Genomic DNA, 25,454 nt, shown 5'->3' on the forward strand with positions numbered 1-25,454 from the left:
GGGAGACATGACCTTTTTGCTCTTGGAGGGTCTTCCCTGGATGCAGTGGCTGCAGACTGCTCCGGGTGGTGAGTGCTGAAGTTTGGGGTGGCCGTGGCGATTTCTTACAACAAGACAACAACGAAGGTTGCTGTGTTGACTGACTCTTTGGCAAACAAGTTCTCTGTAGCATGCAATGCTGTTTGATAGCATTGTAGCCACGCGGAAGTGCTTTCACAACTGGAGTTAATCCTCTCAGACCCCGCTGCTGCTCCACCAGCTAAATCTGTGCCATGTTCTCGATCCTTCATTGTCATTTCAACAGTCTTCACAGCTCTTCATCAGGAGCACATTCCATCTCAAGAAACCCCCCTTTTTTTGCTTGTCCATAAGAAGTTAAACTTTCATCCTGGGATTGCAGCAATTCAGTCCCATCTTCAGGCTCCACTTCTAGTTCTAGTTCTCCTGCTGTTTCCACCACATCTGCAGTTCCTTCCTGCACAGAAGTCTAGAACCTTCAATTTGTAAAAAATACAGTATCTGCAAAGCTCGGTAACACAAGGTATGCCTGTACTCAATTAATCCTCACAAATGTCCTAGGATGTAGGTCACATTATCCCCATGTTATAGATGAGAAGACTAAAAACAGAGCAATCGAGTAACTTGTCCAAGGACAGGGAGACTGGAACAAGAACTCACACATTTCCTTTTGCCAGCAATTTTATGTAAGAAGGAAGAAGAGGCCACTGCAGAGCTGACAAACTCATTGGTCACGAGATCTGATGCGGGGAAGAGAAAGGTTTAGTATACTTGGTGCTTATGGGGGGATGAGCAAGTAAGAGTGATAACAAGTCACAGGTCTGTGTCCCAGCACTGAGCCGCGGTCATCTAACTGCTTCGGGAGACTGTCATGAGGAAGAAAGAGTATAAAATGGGAGAAGCTGCTCTGTCAACTGGAAAAGCCATTCCGGGAGCCTTCGGCACACCCTCAGCATCTAGCCAAAAAGTCTTCCACATGGGGACTCAAATGTCTGCTGAGTGACATGTAAATCAATACATGTAAATAAAATAAAACACACACACACACACACACTTTAAGGGCCAGTCAGAAAGCACTCATCATGAAAAGTTTGTTAACTTAGTAATAATGCTTCAGATACAGTATCTAGTATTTCCCTTACTAAGATACTGCATTTTATCCCTCTGCTTCCTCTAAAATAAATCAAGTACTAGGAAACTAAAAATAAACTTAATAATACCAAAGAATGAGCAATTTCCTCTTTGGCCTTGTTTGCACGACTAGTTTAGGGAAAAAGGAACCTTATTTCCTGCTCAGCTGTGCAGGCATCTGAGGACACTGGAGGCTGGAGGAAGAAAAAGGTGGAGGGGTATCTGACTTCGAAGAGCAGTGTATTTGCTAAGGACTGTGAACAAGGTGCTTTGAGGAAACAATGTCAAACTTGTGTGGATCTTTCTGTAAATAGGTTTATTTCCAAAATTCCTTTGTGGAGATGTAAGACATCTGTGTTTCTAAACAGGGAGAGAAAAAACCCAACAACTTTCCCAAGAAAGCTTGCATGAGAGTGTAGCCTGAAGGATGAGGGGCTCAACTGGTTTAGAGCTGATGAGCTGTGGCCAGAAACAGGCAGTGAGGGCCCAAAGAAAATAGGGACAAAATCAAGGAAGGAGTGCTCAAAGTATCACTTTAGTATATATTATTCTGCTCCAATAAGGTACCAGGGACAACTACCCCTCTCTCTGTGTGCCTAAAGGAAGGTCATTCTATTAGCTATTCAGTTGGCAAAAGCCTTCGAGCCAGTGCTAGGAGCCAGAATTATTCTCGAGAAGGCACAGAACTCCTGGGTAGAGAGAGTCTGAGTGACCCTCGACACCCCTCACTCCTGTTCTCAGGGACACCACTCCCATCACAACCCCTCAGCGGGGAGCTCGGGGGGTCAGTTCTGCGATGGCACAAGCTTCAATCTCAGCTTCTAGATCTGAATTCAATGTCAGGTTTACTGTCTATGCCCAAATTCAAAACACAGCTTACAAGCTCAGTGCACCCCCTCCCCACGCCAGCAGCTTACCACAGTCCATGTCTCAACAGCTCTTGGGCACACAAGAGTTACATGTATACTTTATATACATTTATACGTTATACTTCATCACTGTAAGTTGGCCAAGGAGTCCTACTGTGAATAAAGAATTTCTATGATAATAAAATCTCACTTTCCTCCTATAAAAAGCAAGCATGGCCCCAAACACAAGCACTCATACCACGCAGGCTCTGCTCTTGCCTCACCCCTACTCCTGACCTAGATGATGTCTGTGACGGAGGGGGCCCCTTTAGTGTCACTATGCCTCAGTTTCCTTCCCCGAGCTTGTGCAAGAACCCTGGTACCTTCACAGGGTATCAGGGGAACTGATGAAATGTCTGTAGAGTGTTCTCATCTGCAAGGATAAAAAGAGCTATAAATACCAAGTCAAAGCAGTATTAGAAAACTTTTTTAAGCGGCAACCACTTCTTTCTTTTGAAATGGAGAACCACAAGCAAGATCAAAGGGGTGTCACTGTCTGCGGCCTGCTGTTCTAGAGGCACCCCCACCTCCTCCCTCCGCCTGGCAGAAACCCCGGAGAGACAGAGCTCTACCATGATTTCTAACTTCACAAAATCTCAAGACACGTTGTACAATGGTTTCCTGGAACGCCCTGAGTAGGAGACCCACGGGCAAGCCCCCAACCTGCAGGGCTGGTCATAGCCTTCCATGAGCAGACATGATCAGGAGCAGGCAGCCTTGGGAAGAAGAAATGCGAGGATATGAAGGAAGTGGCCTCCCCTCATCTTTCTGCCACAAAGGCCTGGTGCAGTGACTCCGTAAGGCTGCAGCAGCTTGCGTAATAAAATACATAACCTTGGCTCAGTTAACCTCCTGAGCCATAAAAAAGGGGAGAGGGGGGGAGCAAAATTAAGCTTACGGGAAATAAACCTAATCAAAGCTGAACAGTAACAAAGGGCACCAGAAACATTTCTACTGTATCACATCCCACGGGCTGGCCGAGAGCCCGGAATTCTCATTACAACTTTTCAAAGAGGGAGAGGAGAAAAAATATTTCACAAAACCATTATCAAGGCCCCAACCCTGGATGCCCTGCTGTACAACCAAAATTTGTGAGAGGTCAGCCTGTCAGGGAGTCAAAAACCCAGCATGTGGAAACTGGCAGGCCTTTTATATAGTAGGAGGGGTTCTTAAAACGACTACTGTTTTGCACTGAAGTCTCAGAGCTTCATAGACCATTAAAGGTTTCTGAACCACAGAGAAAGGAGGGCAGAGTTAAGGAAATAAATCAAAAGTTCCTCTGGGATGCACAAATGCCTACTTGGAACAGGCTTTCAGCACGAATATCCTCCACATTAAACAACAAGGAGGACTTTTCAAAATAAAAGCAGAAAAGAGATTCATTTTGTTATAAGCAATGTACTTTCTTTTTGGTTTAAAGGTTATGTGTGCTATAAAAAATGACCCCGGCCGTGAGCACTGGGGAGAGGTGGAGGCTGCGCCGAGGGCAGGGGCTGGCAGTAAAAGAAATCTAGTATAAGGAACAACCATCAAGCAGAGAAATGCTGGATTTGGGGGCACCCCAAAGAAGTTAAACTGTCTTGGAATACTTTAGGGGCAGGATGTGAGGTAGGGGAATGGCACTAGGAGGGACCTCTATTACATGTACTCCTTACCACCCCTGCCAGAGAACTGAAATAATTTCCCCACAGCCAGGAAGTTCTCTTGTTTTTCTTTGCAACATACACAGCTGAAGGCTTGGGGAACCGGACCGCGACCTCGTGAATGCAGAGCCACGCGGTCTGAAGGAAGCACCAGCGTCCTCAAGACCAGCAGAGGGAGTGCAGCACCTGAGAACAGGAAACGGTCAGCCTGACAGACCTAAGGCCATGTGCTTCTGCAAGACAGCGGCTGTGCAGCTCAGTTCCAGACCTTCTGACCTTGCCCATGTGTTCTCCAGCAATGGTAAACAGAATGAGAAGCCAGACAACCTACTCTGGATCGGTTAGTTACAACAAACAGGTGAGGCCACAGGGACACAAGGGAACTGCCATACTCCTGTCAGGATACACTTACTATGAAATGTGTTGTTGGGGTACTCTCCCCACCAACATGGAAGGAGTGGGAGAGGAAAAGCTCAGTGAAAGGCAGAAAATCCAATTTGGAAAACTGACAGCAAGCACCACAGCAGTGATTTCCCTTAAAACCCAGGGCTCTCAGTTTAGTCCACAAACAGCCCATTTTCCCACTTTTTGTTTCGGGGGCGGGGGGGGGGAGGAGAACTCTGTCACTCAGGCTTTGCTTTCAATAGTTGAAACAAAAGCAGCTGACAGGCAAAGACGTGTCTGCTAAATGACTGCTATCTTCCTCTTCAGCCATAGGTTACCAAAACATGGAGAAATGGGCTGAGGGACTGCTCTGGTGCCAGGATTATAAGCATGGACAAGACTTCTGGGGAGGTTCTGGGGTAGGGACTAAAGCTAATGGTCTATCCCAAAGGAAAGAGCCCACTGTTTCACACTTGATTATGCTGTGGTTTGGTGCTGGAAATCTTTGCTCAGGTACACTCCAGGTGTGAAACGGCCTAACGGATGGTTAGTTTGAGTATACACTGCTGTAACAGGTAATGTCTTTTACGGAATCCTAATATTAACACTTGTTCATTGTGGGAAATAAGAGTTGGGTTAAAAATGCTAACCTTAACATGTGCTAAACTCAACAAAATAAACAAAACCTATCATGTGACTTTCTGTTACGCTGGGAAGTGTGTACTGAGTTAATACACGTGCCTGTCTGCTGGGTGAAGGAGAAGGCCAGGGCGAGAGACAAACGCTACCCTGGCTGCCTGAGGCTGCTGGCAGGGCCAAAGGACAATGGTCCGAAGGAGCTCACCTAGAATACATAGTGTGGAAAGCAGAAGCCCAGGCAGGAGTGTCGACCACCCTGACCTGTCTGCAGAGCCTCTGTGCAGGAGGGGCATGGCATGAATATTTCTCTGTGTCATCAAGGGACTCAACTAGGACAACACATGGAAGATGAAGGGATTCAGATCCTGGTGTCATAAAAGGAGGACATCTAAAGCAAGGGAACTGTCCCAAACCACCATGGTCCCATTTAATGGGTTCAATGTTACCAGGCTCTCAGGGATAGCGGGGCAGCCACTCTGAAGGCATGCTGTGGAGGGATTCAGGTATTAGGGAATTCTTCAAGGATACTTCAAAGACTTTCTTTGGCAAGGCATTTCTTTAAAACACCTATCCTTCACCTAACTTCCAGGCCCAAATGCACATTTTCCAAGATGTTCCTTCAGCCCTCATCTTCAGGTCCTCTGACTCCCATTACCACTTAGAGTCTGTGCCCCATAGTTTCACACGTAGGTCCCGGGCAACTCTCACTATGGTAACCGAACAGCTGGAGGGATCCCCAGGGAATAGATAGAGTCACATCTCTTCTCATACTCAATGAGCTCTCCAAGTGCTTGTTGATAGAATGGTATTAGGAATAAACTCTAAATTTTTATATTCACACTATCTAAACATCCTGTCACTGATTTCTAGGAAAATTTTATAAGAAATCAAAGTATTTATAGACATGCCTGGTAGGGTACTTTTAGCATTTGAACAATCAATAATGAGAACAGAATATAGTATAAAAGAAAACAGTATGCTTTAGTTTCAGTCTGAGACATACATACTGGACAAATGGATGCATGTTCCAAGGTGTAAACTTGCACATTTAATACAAAGTGACTATATAAGAAGCATTCCATTCTTTAACTGTATTATTCTGCCTAATCATCCGATAAGCCTAATATAATCTGTTAGAGAAGCACATGGACTTTTCTCCTGAGTCACCTGATAAGCTGACATGACAAAAGAATTAAGAGCTTCAAGTTTGTTTTTGTTTAAGATTTTATTTATTTATTTTAGAGAGACAGAGAGAGAGAGAGAGAGAGAGAGACACCATGAGAGAGTGAGTGCACACTCGTGAGCACGGGGAGGAGGAGAGGGAGAGGGACAAGCAGACCCAGTGCTGAGCACAGAGCCCAACATGGGGCTCAATCCCACAACCTTGAGATCATGACCTGAGCTGAAATCAAGGGCCAGACGTTCAACCAACTGAGCCACCCAAGCGCCCCAAGAGCTTCAAATTTTTTCTTTAAAAAAATATTTCATTCATTTATTTGAGAGAGAGAGCACGTGCACGAGAGAGAGCACAAGCAACAGAGAGGGAGAAGCAGGCTGCCCATCGAGCAGGGAGCCCGATGCGGGGCTCGATCCCAGGACCCTGGGATCATGATCTGAGCCAAAGGCAGCCACTTAACCGACTAAGCCGCCCAGGCACCCCGAACTTCAGGTTTTGATAAGCAAATTCAATCCACAGGACAAAGCAAATTTAAACATTTTTTTAGAAGTTTTGTTTTGCTTTCTATTCCACCTTCTCCAGAATGTCTACAGTTTGCCCACTTCACTTGCTGCCTGCTTTACTTTGCTGAAGCTGGCCATGTATAAAGACTCACTGGGCCTGTTTCCTTCAGAATTTAATTATTCCTCCTGTTGTTCCACACATTCCAGATTCTCCCTCCAGAGCTTAAACACTTCCCTTGACAACTGAAGGCCACAAACCTCTGACTGGCTTCCATGTACTTCATTAGCACATTTCCAAAAAGGCATCTTTGGGAAGGAGAACCAAGTTCTGATCGCAGGAGGCATGTGCCTAAATCAATAATCACTGAGTCCCAAGGGGTTGGATCTATGCTGTTTCAGCCCTCTAAAATAATCAAATACATGAAAGTCACCATTTCTTGTCAAACTTAAGAAAAATCCCAACTCCTACACATGGGGACAAAGAGACAACGGCTGCAGCTGAAAATACCTAACGGAAGCATCACACCAACAACTTTAACTTGATGCCGTTCAGAATGTATCAGTGGGATTTCACTCATACAGCAAAGATACAGGAGAATTCCAGACTGTTTTCAAGATAATAAAATGGCATATGACGGTGACTCACTAACTGACTAAAAGCGGAAAAAAATCCATAAACAGTCACAGGAACCTTGCAAAGCTACAGAGATCTGGCAACCCTGAACCTCTTTCACCTCGCTTGGCTCTCACCTCCAGTACTACACACAATACACAGACAGACAGACACACACACACACACACACACACACACACGCACGCGATCGTTTTGAAGCCAAGCTGCAATTGGCTAATGGCTTGCTCTACTGCTTAAGGCAATATTTTATTCTTGACTTGCTCAATAAACCTGCTGAGAAAAATAAACAATGGGTTTCAATCTTATAAATAATCTAGAAAACAGAATTGCTGTGCAAACAGCAGAATTGATTTACTGCCCATGATAAGCAGGAACAGGAAGTCCAAACGTGGCACAGTGACCCCCCCAGTCCCAGTCTTACTGTCCTGAGACAGGAAAGTTTAACAAGGATTTTCTGTCCGCTACATAGTCCAAGGCCTAGGATGTGTAGGTTTCAACTGGCCTTTAAAACAGCATGAAAGCGGATCATGAAAAACAACATGAAGAGCAAAAAATGAGGAAAACCTTTTCTTACAAACACTGAGAAGTTTTAATCTTTTAGGACCAATAATTATATATCTATCTATGGTTACAGTGTATTTCCATCCCATCACTCACAAATATGTGAACATACTGGGCCACACACCTCATTTTTAACAAACATCAAGTAAGGGTCTCTGTTTTGAGCACTAAAGGAAACATAAAGAGGTATTACAAGGAGGTCCCTGCCCGGAAGGCTTACATTCTATATAAACACACACGTGCGTGTATGTGCGCAGAAGAGGGATGCACGGAAGACAAGAGGAAGCAGCACCCGCCGTCCAGGACTAAAGCAAAATAAAGAATAATTTTTCAAGGGCAGAACAAAATACAATTCTTCTGAGAGAGGAGTTGGGCAATTCGTGTAATTTCCACCAGTGCACAGAGAAGAGGGCTCTTGTGGCTCTCACAAGTGTGCAGCCCACGCCCTGAACTGGGCCCTGGACAGTCTCAGTGACTGTCCCTCAGGCACTTTCCAGAGAAGACCAGAAGCCCCACTGGCCTCTTTACCAGACTATGGACTCCACAAGGGTAATAAGCACCCTCTCACCACCACAGATCCCTCAAAGACAACACAGGCCTTGGGTACTAAAGGGTCCCCAAAACAGTTCCCAATTTTGCCAACGGAGAACCATGATGATGGTTTAGACACTTCCAAGGCCAAATCAGGGAATTATGACACACCAATTTAGAGGTTTCAGAAGGACTTAGGACATATGAACAGAACAAAGAACCGTAAAATTGAAAAATAACGAAGGTCACTAATATTGAAACTTAATTTAAAATGTAAACATCTCAAAAAGAAAACTTAGCTTAATGGAATTCTGATGTCCCAAGACAGGTTTCTCCTGCTTGCTTTTCCTGTTTCTATAATACAATTAATGGTTTTCAAATTACATGCAACAGAAAAAAGAAGAAACCTCATGATGGGGGGCAGGGTGAGGGAGCTCCACCTGGGGAGCAACGGCAAGACGGAGGTGAAGGCCTCGCTTTACTTTTCAAAACAACAGAAGTAATTTTTACTCTACTTTCCTAAGTATTACTCAAAGGCATAACTTCAAATAAGATTAAAATGAACCGATTACTCCAGGATTAGGACTTCAGATACATTTTAAAACTTATTCTTAAAACAACAGCAAACTGGATTTTCAAAGTTAGGATGGGTTCACCGACCTTACGAAGGCTAAAAAAAAAAATCTATTTATGATATAAGAAATGAGCTCCAAGTGGATAAACACATTGACTATAAGCATAGTAATCACAGCTTATAAGTCTTCTTAAAGACCATTTCAAACCTTCCACTTGTTTTACTAGCTAATAAAATGGGGGAGTCTACTTAGGCTGAAAAGTCATAAATGTCTCCATCCAAAAAGTCACCAGGTAACCAAGACCCAGTCAAATCATAGGAAATACAGGTTAGCAAATACAAACAGCAAATAACTAACTGATCCTTGTGAGCAGCAGTGTGTTCAGTAACTTTAAAAGTCCAAGGTGGTTTCATTTGGAAGTAGTGTCTACAAGCAATACGTGGTACACAATCGAAATACTTGTATGCCATTCCCTCCAGTTCTGATATGCAGGATAAGGCCAAGGGCAGGCCTGAGGCATTTACACAGAGAACAGCAAATTTTCAAGGCCCTTGGTTTAAAAAGTCACCTAATTTTTAAAGACCTCCTTATTCCCCCAACATCAGCACCAAAAACTTCTTACACGCAAATTTCTTAACTGCTTTACTTACACAAGGGAATCAGCCAATCTCACTTAGATTACCCTAGTCAAAACTGGACCACTGCCCAGCCAAATATCCACATAGCTTAGGCTATCAGATGAAAAGATTCAAGCCTCTGCCCCATTTTAGTGGGAACAAAACCCCTGCATGGCAATAACTACAGGATCACAATATTCACTGCCAAAACGTAGTGCCTGTTTCTATTGGGTAATCACTTCTTGAATGGAAAATTTCAACTTTTATCTGCCCCTACTTGGGGACAAGTTATTAAGAAAAAAACGTATGGCACATGTCTCTCCTTGGACCCGATCTTGCCAACCTCTCAAAATATGTATATTTCTTCTTCATATATAAGGGGGTACCAGGGAAAGAGAGTAAAACCTGAAAACACCACAGTATTAAGTGTGTAAATGTCATATTAATAAAGAATGTCATCCATTTTATTTTATTTTATTTGAGGGAGACAGAGATAGTGACAGAGATAGCGAAAGAGAGCACAAGCAGGGAGGAGAGGGAGCAGGCTCCCCATTGAGCAGGGAGCCCAGCACAGGGCTCAATCCCAGGACCCTAGAATCATGACCTGAGCCGAAGGCAGACGCTTAACCGACTGAGCCACCCAGGTGCCCCATGAATGTCATCCTTTCAAATAAAAAGGTTTCTATTAGAAACTTAAATTGAGATCTAGGCTACCCTAACTCACATACATGCTACAAGGAAAGAGGAGGACAACAATTTTTATATAAAATATGACAGGAGTTACAACCGTGTTCCTAGGAAAAAAGAAAGATAGGAAAAGGGAAGCTTTTAAGAAATTCTATTATTGATAATGAAAATAAGCCCAGATACTGTTCTCTATGTTTGAGATACTTTATAATAATTTGAAAAACGAAATTAAGCCCTAATGGTGAAGTAATTTACAACTTTAACAGAATGAAAGCAACACTGTTTTAAGAATGAATGTGACATACGGATTCTGCAAGTCTGCACTACTGTAAACAGCAATGCTTCCTAAACTTAACTAAGCATTCAAATCACCTGGGGAGCTGATTAGAATGCAGATTCTGGTTCAACAGGAGCAGACAGAGCCTGAGAGTCTGCATCGGTAGCAAGCTCAGGTGATGTGAGAATGCGGGCGGGCCGGGCAGGAGGAGCACCCAGGGAGCAGCAAGGGTGCCCAGCACTTGCAGCAGAGGCCTCTGGTTCTGGGGCTATAACACAACTGTGTCCTCAATACTATCAACCTATTCAGGAAGTCCACACTTTGTTATGTAACATTAGATTAAGCATTAATGAGGCTAGAAAATTGTTTATCTCAGGTTTTAATCTGAAGTTAAATAAAACTCCATGCTGAACGCTCATACTGAATGCTCGAGTCATTCTTAACCTCTTAATATTAACAGAATCTTGATTACTCAGTCTTAGAACCTTTCTCAATAGTAGTTATTCTTTGCTGGCGGAATGTGCTTTTATGCAAAGGATATTTTGCCTAAAGAAATGAACAATTAATATTCAATAGCTATGTACATATTTAACAGAATTCATTCCCAGAAATGAGAAAGGTGGTTGATTTTCATGTTACTTCTCAAATTAAAATTTTAAATCTCCAGTACTTTTTTCATACTATCACCCAAAATTAAAAAAACAAAAACAAAATCCAAAACATCAAAACCAGCTGCCCCTTGGTCCCATTAAAAAAACAAAACAAAAGAACACATTTTCAATGGAGAATATCAAGATAAAAGACAGACTTCCAGTTCCATAAATCACTTTCAACTCCCCATTTTTTGTCTTACTATGAGACCAAATTGTTACAAGAACCTCCTCTCTGGTCTCCACATCTTGTTCGTGCTGCTCAAGAATGCTCCCACAGCTCAGCTAAGACCTCTCCTTTCTCTTCTTAGAAGCCTTCAATAGGTCTCCAAATGCCCACTCTAGAGAGAGTGCAGGGTCCCCCAAGTCTCCCTCCAGGCCATAATTTTGGCCTGAGTCCTACTGCATCAGCCCTAGCGCCCTCCTCTCCACCCAGGCTACACTGTACGTGCTGAGCACGGTTTGCAATTTCCTGTCTCCGTGCCTTTGCTCATGATATTTCCTACAGCTGGAAAGCTGCTTTTCCTCCACCCTCCCAGCCATGACCTGTCCAAAAACATGTCCTTCCTTTGAGGTTCAAATACCACACCCTCCAATTAGCCTTCCAGCAGCCCCCCAGCCCCCAGCCTCTTGTGCACACTCTGTGGGGCCTGAGCCTCCACCAGGGCCCTTAGCACATATGGCCGAACATGGAAAGCATGTGTACGTGCACCTTCCTGCTGCAATGCAGGGCACGGATGGCACCGTGGTTCTTATTACAGACATCTTATCCATTACAGTGCTCGGTGGGTATACAAAATTTTTTTAAATTAAGCTACATGGAATATTTAGCTCTGAAAATGGAAAGTGGGTTAAAAAATGAATCTTTTAGTACAGAAAATATTAATGCACCAGTAACTGGGATGACAAACAACATGAGCTTAATCCCTACGAGGCTAGGTGCACAAAAATAAAACTAGAGAGATGAGGAAGACAGTCAAGGCACACACCCCTTTCACCTCCTTCCACAGGCTAATAACATGCTGGAAGCACCTCTCCTCTCCACCACATTGGGGCAGATCACATTGTCTTCTAATTGTAGCTGCATCTGAGATAGGTCACTGAGTAAGCACTCCCTGTCTACAATCCGATGCTGGCTGAATTTGTCTGAATGACAGTATAGAGCTATATACAAAGGGCAGCCAGGATTCAAGGGACAATCACCCAGGTGTCAGACACGGAAGGTCTTTGATTCGAACAACACAGACATGTGCTCAGTGTGAAAGAAAATATATGTCACTGTCATTAGAGTAATCATCTCATGATTTTAAAGAAAACTGCAATGTGTGTAAAAATCAAACAAAAAATTATTTTTGAAACGCTCATGATTTTGTATTATTTATTACAACAATGGGTTCTCTTCCTGGTGATTTAAGATTCAATTCTATTCGGTCTCCTATTTTCTCAAGGATTATCTAAGTATCAGAGGTCATGTAATTCATTGATCCAAAGATTCTGTGGCAGTGCTTAAAGCAGTACCCCAGAGGCCTGACTGCCCATCATCTCAAAAGCTCAGCCACTGGGATACTCGCGCTGATTTACACGAACGCACGAACACCGAAGACTCTGACGTGGATTAGGCCAAACGCTGTCTTGAGAGAGAAGAGGCACATATATAGCCAAGGGGAATCTGAGACACTCAGCAAAGATCCTTTACCATACGTTGCTACTAATTACACATCTTATAAATGTATTAAAGAAGGTTATCAGTTATAGAAAAAGGAAGAACGGGAGAAAGGCAGTAACTCAGGATATCTGCACAACCACGACACAAAAATATTTGACTTACAGTTATTCTCTTGGGTACCATGAGGTTAACCTGTAATACCCACTCAACTAAACTTCAATAAATAGTTGGTTTTCCACAATCACTGTTCTCAGAGAAAAGCCAGATTTAGCTCTTGTGTAATAAACACCAGAAGCCAAAAGAACGAGGAAAGCTGTTTATGTCCATGCCCACCAGGAACCTCTGTCTACAAAACTGCACTGAATGATCCAGTAAGGATGAAAGCCTCCTCAACAAAGCTTCAAGACAGGAAATGCATCCTTTAAACTAGGCACCGCCCTTCACCCCCTCCCAGTTTTTCAATGAGCAGGGGTTTTCACAAGACAGAAGCTAAGAAACAGGTCATTTCTTTTCATACAGGTTTGGTGTATTTACAATCGGAAAATAATTCCATACCTTCCAGTTTTTCAATGAGCAGGGGTTTTCACAAGACAGAAGCTAAGAAACAGGTCATTTCTTTTCATACAGGTTTGGTGTATTTACAATCGGAAAATAATTCCATACCTTCCACAGCATTTAGCTACTTCAGTTAGCCTAGCTAAAATTATGTGGGGTGGATGGGAAGAACAGTCATTTTCAAATGTTTTTATACACTCTCTGCAGACATTAGCTCATTTAAATTCTCAAAACAATTCTAGATGGTAGAAGGATCACCCTATTTCACAGACACGGGCAGTTAAGGACAGAGAGGCTGAGTAATCTGCCCAAGGCCCCATAGCAGTCAAGCGGCAGAAGAGGCAAGAACTATCACTCTGCTCTCAGGTACAACAACAGCCAAAGGTGTGCAAACATTTTATAAAGGCCGTGGCACCTATAAAATTCTCACACAAAGAAACACCATTTTAGAGTAGATAATTCTCCAGTCCTTGTCAGGATTTGACCTGAACTTCCCAACGAACAGCTTAAAAGCACACCGCAGTTAGAAGAGGTTGTCAAGTACTACAGTTACGGTAAGGCCAGGAATAGAACACAGGTCTGGTGACCCCCATGCCATGCCCAGTTGGGCATGTTCTTTTGGATGCTGACACCCTTCTGAAGTTTCAAGTCAGTTGAGAATAGCAAAGAAATGAGTTAATAATTGTGGTAAATAGAAGAGAATGTGGAAAATATCTAGATCAGAGGGATCTGATATAAACAGGCATGATCATATGAAAATTACTACCAAGGAAATTCTGAACCAAGGACACCAATAATTGCAAATTTTCTCATTTTCTGCAGCAAAAATGAAAAATAACCTTTGCCCTCCCCACCCTAGGAGTTGTGAATGATTAGCTCAGCTATGTTGATAACTAAGGAAAATATAAAATGAGTGCCTGTCTCTCAGATGATTAGAATACTTACAGATTAACCCTACACCAAACTCCCCCAATTCTAGCCAAAATACAGCAGGATACTAGGAACGTTTAGCCAGTGTCAGCCCTAATAAACCCTCCAGTGCTGCCAACAACTCTTCTGTTAGCGCCAGTAATCATGCCCTGATGAAGAGGCTGGAAACAGGGAGGCTGCTGGGTGCCACTGGAGAAGTGAGGAGAGAAGCAACATGACTGGAAAACAGGGATGGCAAGGAGTGATGGGGAAGGAAGGGTCTCAGGACAGAAGTGCCTAGAAAAGACTAGAGAACCAGCTCAAAAGGCTGGAATATCAATAACTTCTCTGTGGGTGAGGAAAAACTACATATTGAGTCAGACATCATCAGTAAGGATAAGGGACAGCCAAGAGCAAGAGAAAAAAAAAAAAAGGATTATAAGACCCTTACCTAGGCTAAAAGTTATTCAGATCTGTTTTCCATTAAAGAAATAAAACACTAGATAAAATTGCCTGGCATTTCCCAAATGCTGGATGGTAGATTTTAGATTTGATGCTTAATCTTACTATCATAAGTTTATTTTTTAAAACAGAAAGATAAAATAATTGTCAAGCCATATCTTGTATCGAATTCTTCATACTTTGCAACTTCTAGCAGAGCACAGGGAGAGAGAAAACTGGAGGTGAGGGGTTACTACATCAGACCACATCCACTCATGGCTCTTTCACTCCAATTTGGCCAAACCAAAATTCCTACACTTGGATAGAGCATTTTAGTTTCATAAAAGTACATATCAAACTTCAAATAATTGAAATCTTCAGAAAACTTAAAGGTATTTGTTTCACTGTTCCACATTAAATACCTCTTTCCAATCTGTTCTGGGAAGACACCCCGCCCCCCGAAAAAAAGTTGATTACATAGATCGATTACAGCATATATTTTAGTTTAACATCTATCAACAGTTCTCTCTTTTTTAAACCATTCTCAAAATAAGCCATCAGCATATTCAGATGTATAATAAATATTAAAAGTTTAATGTAAGTATGACTGGTTGGTACAAACCACCAATTTATATGTAAGGCTACACCTGAAATCTCAGAACCTTCCTTACTATGAGTTACTGCTGTTCACATAAGGTACCATGCAGAAAAAGTGTCTAGAAACACTTCATTTAAAAAAAACAAAACAAAACAAAAAACCTCAGAATAAAAGAATCAAAATCGAATAAGAGGAAATCAATCAAAACACCCAATTAGAAAACTAAAAACCAAACCAAACCAAAAACAACTCAGCTCCTTCCATAATGGATATTCTCCATTTCCTCCTTCCACTCAGGGAGGGTGGGGGCAGAGTGAAAGCGGCTGAATGTCTAAATATTCACCCTCCATCCCCAAGGCCCAAGAAGCACTTCCTTTATCTAGGCTCTCCAGAGGCCACAGACACTGGGACTTGGTCCCACTCCATTCCCAGCCTCCCCATTCCCTGGCTCAGCTCCACCCCCCTCCAATCCCACCTGGAGGGAATTCAGGTAAATGAGACTGAATCCCCTGCTAGTATTCTCTTCATATAACCTCACTCTGAACTTTCCTCAGCAAACCCTCCTCCCCCAAGTTTAGCAAAAGATGGGATTCTCAGCTTTGTGAAATATAAAAAAATTTGTAAAAGGCTCATTTAAGCAACTTATAAGAATCCTTGTGTTATCTACCTGTCCAATGAAAAATATAACTTTTATTTAAAATTATTTATTTAAGTAATCTCTAAGCCCAACGGGGGGCTCAAACTCATGACCCTGACATCAAGAGCCACATGCTCTTCCAACTGAGCCAGCCAGGCACCCTGAAAAGTGCAAACTTTTAAGGCTGGAAAATTAAAGAGTTAAAACTACTCTTCAAAACATAAGCAACATTAAAGAAAGAAAAAGTTCCCACAGAATTCAAAGTCTAGTGAGCCACAGATCTCTTCATTCTATTGCGTGGTTGATGACTTCTGTCAATAACCAAATCCAATTGGTGGTAAATGACATTTCCTGTTTCAGCCACTATATTTACAATTAGATGTTAAAGGCTCAACACCCCAGACAACCCCCAACTAGCCCTCTGTTGTCAAAGACCTTTCTGTTCTTAAAAGGGAAGTCAGCTTTCTTTGTGGGGGAATAAGCATAATCTGTCACTTTACTATCTAAAATCAGGAGCTAAAACTAAAAGTAAAGGAAGTAAAATGAAGAAGATCCTAGGGGCCAGCCAGACTGAGCATAGCACAGGGTTAAAGGAAACCATTTCATAAGATCAAGTGCGGAGAAGCAGCAGGGGCAAAGAGGGAAAAAAAAATCAAGTTACATAAAGTCCAATTGTACTCACTGTTTCCTTATTGGGAAGCAGCTCCTTTCTAATTCTGAAGAAGTTCTTGCCGTACTGCCTGAGCCCCTTAACGAAGCGTTTCTGTGATAAAAAGAAACAACAAATGGGATGTAAAAACCAAAAACAAAACAGGATGTCAGCAAAGCAAAGATATCTGCAATCAGCAGAATAACAACCACAAAAAAGTCTGAGCTAGGGAATACTGGCGAGGCTGGGAGACAATTCCAGCAGTACAGCTGGGACCCCCTGCCAGGGCAGGCCCTGGACAACCCTCATCCGAACCCCAATCGCACACACCAGACGGGTTTGGGAGAAGGACATCCTGGGTCTGAGGCTAAGAAGCAACGTGTGCTCTCCATGCCACAGTCTCCGCAATGGTCCACGAAGGTATAAACAAATACGTTCCGTGTTTTAATAAAACAGCACAACTGCTTTCCACCTGAGAACGAAGCTTCCCAGAGTGTTGAGCAGAAAGGAGGGATAAAGAATCAAACCTTGAGACTTCTCCAAAAGGTCATCCTAGAGGGGTTAAAAGGCCCTTTCCTTAATCCGAGGAATTCGCCAAGAAGGCACCGATATCCATGAAAGCCCACTGGGAGACCGAACCCCCGCTGGCCTGACCCGCCATCGCCGTCATTAAAAGCCACTCCAAGGCACCAAATAATCATCAGCACCCCTTCCTTCTTCCCCACACTCCCCACCGCCACCCCCTCACCCCAGCAGTCTGGAGACTTTCACTTTGTCCCATTCCTCCCAGGCAGCCCCTCCCCAGCTCCATAGGGGCAGCTTCCGGCTCCCTGGCCCCCACCTCAGAGCCCTGGGCCTGAGGCTCGCGGTTCAAAGCCTGGTCCTGCTCGGCAGACCCCCGCGACACTTCCCGGCCGGGCGGCCCGGCGGCCCGGCAGCCACAGGTACGCCGCGCCGGCCGCACTCAGGGTCCGGGCGGCGAGAGGCCGCGCCTGTCACTCGCCTCCAGCTCCACAAAGCGCAGGGCGGAGGCGGCCAGGGCGGCTCGGCGTGTGACCGCGGCGGGGCCGCGCGGCGCGGGACGCGGGGCGCGGAGGGCGCGGGGCTGGGGCCGCCGCCACTGCCGGGGGAGGAGGCTGGAGCGCAGCGCGCAGAGCCCGGCGCGGCCGCGGGCGGCTGCAAAAGGCGGCCTGGATTGCCGTGCCGCCCGTCGGCCCCGAGCTCGTCCCCGCCGGGCCCCCAGCCTGAGGCTCCGCGGCCCGAGCCTCTGGGCCCCCGGTCCCTCCAAACAGCAGGAGTAAATCCGAGCAGCAAAGCGCAGAAACTTCCTCCCTACCGCGGTGAGTGCGAGCAGAGGGCACCCGTGGGGCCCGCGGCGGGCCGAGCCACCACTCGGGACCCTTCCCAGGCCGCTCCGTCCCCAGTCCTCCTTCCGGGCGGGCAGTCAGAAGCGCGACAGCCGCACGCCCACCGCCCTTGGACTGCAAAATGGGGGGCTGGCCCCGACGACCCTCGCGGTCTCTTCCGGCCCGGGATTGTGGGCGGCAGCTCCGCCCGGCCCAGGCATTAGCCTGCACCTCGCAGGGCGCCGTTTCACAACTAAATCACCGCGGAAGCTTCCCAGCCAATAAATCACCTGCCCACCGAGAGGAGAGTCCCTCCCACTCCCGGTGTTTGAGACCAGTCGGGCAAATTCAGCGAAGAGCCAGACTTGGCCTGCAAGACCGATCTGCAACCTCCTACTCCGTTCCTGGAGGCTCTGCATTTTCAGATTTCACCTCCTTTCTAAGATATGACTCATCACTGTCAGTTTCCAATATAATTTGTATAGTTCAAAGGAAAAATCTGTCAAGGCACAAGAAAGCAGCTCTCCTCTAATCTGAAGAAGAGTGACCTATGTCACTTGTATGACCAACATGCATCCTGAGCTCAGGGCAGAGAGTCTCCTCTGGGAATGCCACAAGGCAATGAGACTGCCCTGCCCTCAAGGAGCTCCAGTCGGGTGGGCGGGCAGGCAGGCAGGCAGGCAGGCAGGAAGGTGAAGGGATCAATGTCTGGGCGCTTAGAAAAGCAGTAGAGGGACAAAGGGCTACGAATGGGACTAGGAGAAGGAAGCAACTTACTCTGCTGATGTCTTAGAGGAAGTGACAAGGAAGAACAAACCTGCCAGGTGGGCTCCAGAGGGTTTCAAGCAGAGGAGTCTGCCAGCAAGGGCATACAGAACATTCTGGGAACTGCAAGGAGGACAGGGTATACAGAATGGAGTGCCAGCAGATAAGACTGAAGAGGCAGGAGAGGATCAGGTTGCAGACAGCCTTTAAGCCAGGCTGAAGTGTCACAGTCCTAACCGTAGGCCAGTAGAGAAGTTAAAGCATGAGTGGTCCATGGAAAGACTGGGTAAGGGTTGCTCCAGGGGCAGTGTGGCCTACGTCATGGATTAGGGACAAACTGGCTGCAATGCAGAGACCAGTTAAGGAGGCTGGTGAGATAACTAACCCAGGCATGAGAACAGGAGGGCCAGAACTCTACCTCAGCCATCAGAATTAATGTTTCTTAATCTGCTCTTTAAGTATTTACTGAGCATCTAGCACTGGATTTTTTTTTTTTTTTTTTAGGAGGCAGCCATAGACCTTTATTAAAACTGTGATTCATTTTTAGCAGGTAAGACAAATGTGTGTGAAGTCATTATAGAACAATCTGAGACTTCACTCAGCCAAGCATAAAGTAGTGAAGTGTAACTCATCAGTGCAGCAGGGGAGCCAGGAGGAGGGATGGCCTGTAGTAGTCCGGGATGCCTTCACCAAGGCAGCGAGAGAGGCCAGACCATGAAGAACCAAGAGCATTTGCAGAGGTGGAGGGGGGTGGGAAGACCCTCCATGAAACACAGAGGTGGAGAATCGGAAGCGGGTTATAGGAGGGGAGGCGGGGGGGGGATACAAAGTTGAGGTGGGTGAGCTGGCATGAGTCAGATGGCGGAATGCCAGGGCTGTGCAATATGAATGTGAGCTTGCCGCCAAAGGCCACGCAGCAGGCTCACCAGGAAGGCCGGCACAGTGAAGGCGGCAGCTGGGAGAGGCCGAATCTGAAACACCGGGTAATGTGATAGACGTGGGCAAGCCTGAGTTCAAGTCCCGGCTCTTCGACTTGCTATGATGTAACGACCCAATATTATCCATTCAACTAGTGGTTATTAAGGACCTACTATATGCTAGGAACCTCACATATATTAATCCAAAACCCTCGCAACCTAGAAGGAAGTACTATTACTATCTGCATTTTCCAGACAAGGAAGCTGAGACACAGATGGTTAAGTAACCAGACTAAGGTCACCTAACTCTTCAGAGCAAGGGCAGAATGCAAACCCAGGGTCCAAACTCTAATTCCTGCGTGCCACTCTCTCTGTAAAATGGAGATAAGAGTCTATAGAGGGAGCCGTTTTCGGTCATGGTACCATTCATTACCTGTGACTCTGTCCTTTCCTGTTGGCCCCAACATCACATCACCAAGCCCTCAGCATTCTTCCTAAGAAAGGTCTTTCAAAGCCCTCCTTTCTTACCCATTCTAGTGCTAGTCCCTGGCCAAGCCCTTATCTCTCTGTTCTACTAGCTAGGCTATTAGCCCATCTCCCCCATCTGGCCAGGTAAAAGCCTCCACCAAGGAATGTTTCAAAACCATACATGTCATCACGAGTCCCATATCGTCTTGCCCCCAACTACTACTTGAAAAGAGCTCCTTGACCTCTTCAGAATGGTGTCTACACCCCTTAGCTCTTAATTCAAGACCCTCAAGGAGCCTGTCTCCGCCTACCTTTCCAATCAGATGTCCAGTAATGGCAACTGGCCCACTGCCCCTTCTGTTGAACTCTAGACTCTGGGACATCTTTTCTACTCCTCTCCACAGCCTACCCAAGATACTTTCAGTTTACCTCAAACTGAACCTCAAATCCCTCCCCTTCTGACATAAAATTTCCCTGACCACACCGTCCCATTCACTGGGCATTTGTTTATTTGTATAAGGCCTTATGTATGCACAGAGTCCATAAGCCCTGAAAAGACAAGAACTGTATCTTCTATCACTTTGCCCCCCTATAGCATTAGGCAGTTGGAGCTCCCTGGATTTGGATGCAGAAGTGAAACAATCCATGAGATGACAGGGGCCTGGATTTTGGTGGTTAGGGTGGAAAGGGACCAGTAAAAGCCAAAGGATCCATCCTGGGTTTGGGTGGTCAGAGTGGAAAGGGACCAGTAAAAGCCAAAGGATCCAACAGAGTTGACCTGCTTGGCTCCGTGGCACCAAACTCTCCTGATTTTCCTCCTATCAACTAGCTTGATTCTTTACTCAACTTCTAAATGTCAGAGCTCTTCCTAAGGCTTTGTTCTAGGCTTTCAGCTCTCCAAACCCCCTCCCAGTGTGATCTCCACTGCTTCCTTGGCTTTCAATATCACCCAAGACTCTCCCTACTATCTCTAAGGCTAAATCTGTGGTCCAAGTCCAGTGGGAACATTTGCTCAAATGTCTCAGAAACATTTCAAACTAACTACTTCCAGAAATATGAATTCGACATCTGGTGTGAACACAGACCACCACTGTCAACGTGTATCAATGACTGTGCTACCAAGTGCAAAAGCACCATTCGGCCCACTTTAAAAAAAAAAAAAAAAAAAAAAAAAAGGAAGTAAAAGCTTCATGTGGCCTGTACTGTTACTTCTCTATGGAAAGCCACAAGGCCTCAAAACTGGCAAAACATCTGTTTCTCAGAGACCAGCCTTTACCTTGTGGTTTACCAGAAATGTAGAGTAGCCTTTAAAATCGAAACAAAGCCAACCCACTCAGAGCAGTCAATGATGAGAATAGGTCAGTATGTTAAGTGGGTTTCTGAGGCCTTAGGCTCCTTTCCCTCTATTAATTCATCTCTCTTCAAATGAAGACCTTGAAGGTTTTCAGGCTTTAATTTAATAATTAACACTACTGACTTTAAAACAGGCAGGTACTATATGCTTCTAAATGAAAATTCATAGACACAGTCTGTTTCTTAACAGCCTTCTAGTAGTTGAACTGAAATTCAGCATGTCCAGTGCTGAAATTCAAGCCCTCATGAATTATTTCTATGTCCATTAGCTTTTCTGTCCCTGGCAGTGCACAGATATTAGAATGCTAGGATGCCAGGGAGGGGGGTGGGGGGAGAAGACTGTTCATTTAAGAGGCAGTCACTTTGGCTCAGTCACGGCTCCTGGTACTCAGCAGCCCTGCTTTTGATAGTCCACAGGCTTGCCATCCGGCTGCACTCAGATGCACGAGCTCAGGGTCTTGGGGTGTTGGCACTCGTTTCTCCGGCGCTGTTTGTTTCCAATCAACCTGTGTGTTCCCCAGGCACACAAAATAAGTCCTTTTCTATTTTTGAACTCCAAAGCCAAATGAGATCCAAATATAAATATAAATTTATTTATGACAAGGACACTGTCCTTTGCTTTGTTTTACAACTTAGTTTGCAATTGTGCTCCAGTTCTTATTTATTTTATTATACTTTGAGGGGCATCTAGGTGGCTTAGTCGGTTAAGCGTCTGCCTTGGGCTCAGGTCATGATCTCGGGGTCCTGGGATTGAGCCCCTTGTTGGTCTCCCTGCTCAGCAGGGAGTCTGCTTCTCCCTCTCCCCCTCTCCCCACTCATGTGTGCGCGTTCTCTCTCTCAGATAAATAAAATCTTTAAAAAAAAGAAATACATTTTGACATGTAACACTGTATATATTTAAGGTGTACAACATGTTAATTTGATTAATTTACATATTGTAATATGACTGCCATTGTAGTGATACTTGGCACCTCTATCATGTTACATAATTATGCTCCAGTTTATAGACAAATTGCTATAGTTTTCTATTACTGAGCTGAAACTTTATATCACCATCAGGAGTTACCTACCTATAACTTCCTAGTAGAGATCATTTAACTCCTGCCTTTAAAAAAGTGAGTTACCTGAACATAGCACTTACTGTTAAACTTGGTTTTTAATACAATCTATAATGTAAAACTCTTTCTCATTCTTAGTAGAATGGAAGAATATGAGACCTAAACTCAGAAGTCCTAGGATCTAGTCTACTCCTCTGTTCCATAAAGGAAATTTCCATAAACAGGATATAATTAATAGGAACTGACTTCTGAAACAGGAGATAATTAATAAGAATAAGCATAATTGGGTCCAAATGCAGTAATGTTCTCTCTTATAATAAAGTAACACGTTCAAAAGTTCCTCATGTGTTGCTGCACTTGCCCCATGTCAAAGCCTCCCAAGCCCTGGGCACCGGCCTCCCCAGATGCTGACCCTCTCCATCCTTGGGGTGGTGGGATGGGCCTAGGGCAAGCAGCTTGACTGCCACGTGTCAGTGATAGCAGAACAATAGGGAAACACTACCCTACACAGCAATAAAACGGCTCCATTGAGTGAGTGTTGCGAACTCATGTCAAGCACTATCTCAAGGACTCCTGGTGTGTGGACTTACCTAAGCACCACAACGACCTTACAAGGCAGGGGCTACTGCCATCTCCGTTTAGCAGTTGGGAAAACCATACGTCAGCAAATCCTTGAACCAAGGTGGGAGTGTCAAGGGTGACAAATGTGAACAACTGGGGAACCTCAGGGATGGGGTGAGGTCTAAAAATGGAGTCAAGCACGGGGTGCAGGTCAGGAATGCGATAAGCATCTTTGGCCTGTATTTGTATTTAAAGATTTAAATGCCCCCCCAATCCATAAATGGACAGTATAGGCTACATTCTAATAACTTAACTTATTCTTGCCTCAATTTGTTCACCTTTTCAAATTGGCCATAAAAGACCTGTCCTACCTATCTCAAAATCATTATTTTTTTTTTTTAAGATTTTATTTATTTATTTGACAGAGATAGAGACAGCCAGCGAGAGAGGGAACACAAGCAGGGGGAGTGGGAGAGGAAGAAGCAGGCTCATAGCAGAGGAGCCTGATGTGGGGCTCGATCCATAATGCTGGGATCACGCCCTGAGCCGAAGGCAGACGCCCAACGACTGTGCCACCCAGGCGCCCCTCAAAATCATTATTCTGTATATCAAACTGGATAGCACACAGAAGTGTACTAGGCTAGGAGTAAATCTTCCAAAGGATAACATGTGATCATCTCTCTCGTCTACATGTGACACTCCCAACATGGCTCATCTCAAGTGCTGGCTCTGACCTATGTCTGCAGCAGGGAAAGAAGCAGGAAGAGAGGGCTATGCTACGAAAATGGCTAAAAGATAACTCTGCATTAACCCCTGGCTGAGAGCTTTCAAAATTAACTCCCTCTGGTGAATTTTAACTAGTGTATCACAGTCAGAGACTCACCAGGATTTTGAAGAAGCCATTTCTACTCAGTCCTCTTACATAACTGTTTGGAAAACACTGTAGGTATTAAAATGATTCCCACTGTGAAAATGGCTCCTTCTGCTCTACCCTGTTTTCTGCACAAAATTTTATGTTAATAACTTACTGGTTCTCAGGGGACTGAAGAGCAGGCAGATCTGCAAGTAAGCAAACTATAGTTTTCCCCCATCAGAGATACAAAAAATGCAAGTTCCTATGCCAGGCAGGGAGTAAGAGGAGGATGTCCACGGCTCTTCTGAAGGTATAAAGCAGTAGAAGAAAATCAAAGATATGTCCTAAATGTGGGCCTATGTGAATGAAAGGGTAGGGTGAAAGAAGAGAACACTGAAGCCAAGGAGAAGAAATGAAAGCCTTTCCAAACATGTGTATTGCTTGATGCCTACCAGCTAGCTCATCAATGGCTCTTACTGACCAACCACTAGATGAGAACCTATTGCATTTCATCAATATGATCCTGTATGTTATAGATTCCCATCACCTCATATCCAAAACACATTTCCTGCTGGAGATATACTACTAATAATGCTTTGAGCAAGTATCACTTTTTCAATAAATGGCATCACAATCAATTTGTCTGGGAGGAGACATGCCAGCAAGCCATGGCAGGCATTTCTAAGGGTTCTAGTATGTGCTTCTGACTTCTCATTCCACTCTGGAAGTATCCTTTGAACTTACTAGCATTATTCCAGGACAGTTTATAGTTTCATTAAACTAGTTACAGTTGACTCTTGAACAACATGGGGCTTAGGACACTGGCACCTTCCTCAGAAGTTGAAAATCTATGCATAACTCCTGACTCCCCAAAACTTAAGTACTGATAGTCTACTGTTGACTGGAAGTCTTACCAATAACAGTTGATTAAAACATATTTTGTAGTTACACATACTATTTACTGTATTCTTACAATAAAGTAAGATACAGGAAAGCAAATGTTATTAAGAAAATCATAAGGGGGCACACCTTTATGGGGTGGCTCAGTCAGTTAAATGTCTGCCTTCAGCTCAGGTCATGATCTTGGGGTTCTGGGATCAAGCCCATGTGTTGGGCTCCAAGCAGGGTGCCTGCTTCTCCTTCTCCCTCTGTCCCTCCCTCTGCTTGTGCTCTCCCTCTCTCTCTAATAAATAAATAAAAACACTAAAAAAAAAAAGGAAGAAAGAAAAAAGAAAATCTTAAGGAAGAGGCACCAGCTGGCTCTGTAGGTAGAGTATGTGACTCTTGATCCCAGGGTTGTGAGTTCAAGCCCCATGTTGGATGTAGAGCTTACTTCAAAAATAAAATAATAAAAAAGAAAAAAAAATCACAAGGAAGAAGAAATAAATTTATAGTACTCTGTTTATCAAAAAAGCCCATGTGTAAGTGAACCAGTGCAGTTCAAGCCTGTTGCTCAAGGGTCCGCTGTAGTATAATAACAGCCAACAAGACAATAATGTAAAACAATAATCACATTTTTATGATGATTCTCAAATCTCTCTCTACATCTGACATTTTTCCCCACCTCAGGCTTATACCTATACTTTCTACTCAGAGTAACATTGTCCACAGACTCAGGACATCACAATCTCGATGTGGACACTGATGAGTCCTGGACTATATCCTTCTCAGTATGCTCTCCAAGACAGGTGTTACTGGGGACATTCTAGAGATGAAGAAGCTGAGGTTCAGGCAAATTAAGTA

General features: G+C 44.5%; 1 protein-coding gene across 11 annotated transcripts in view; it reads right to left on the bottom strand.

Moving 5' to 3' along the window:
• RERE (arginine-glutamic acid dipeptide repeats) overlaps window positions 1–25,454 on the bottom strand; it is a 409,522-nt gene that overhangs the window by 39,984 nt on the left and 344,084 nt on the right. For 10 of the 11 annotated variants that reach the window (XM_057305330.1, XM_057305328.1, XM_048221924.2 and 7 more), the window contains one exon: window positions 16,424–16,504. In XM_057305330.1, coding sequence (XP_057161313.1) covers window positions 16,424–16,504 — 81 coding nt within the window. Of the gene's footprint in view, window positions 1–16,423; window positions 16,505–17,231; window positions 17,456–25,454 lie in introns of those variants that run through there. The other variant, XM_048221927.2, reaches the window with a different exon arrangement.

The sequence above is a fragment of the Ursus arctos genome, unplaced genomic scaffold, assembly GCF_023065955.2.
Source record: "Ursus arctos isolate Adak ecotype North America unplaced genomic scaffold, UrsArc2.0 scaffold_32, whole genome shotgun sequence".
Lineage (NCBI taxonomy): Eukaryota > Metazoa > Chordata > Mammalia > Carnivora > Ursidae > Ursus > Ursus arctos.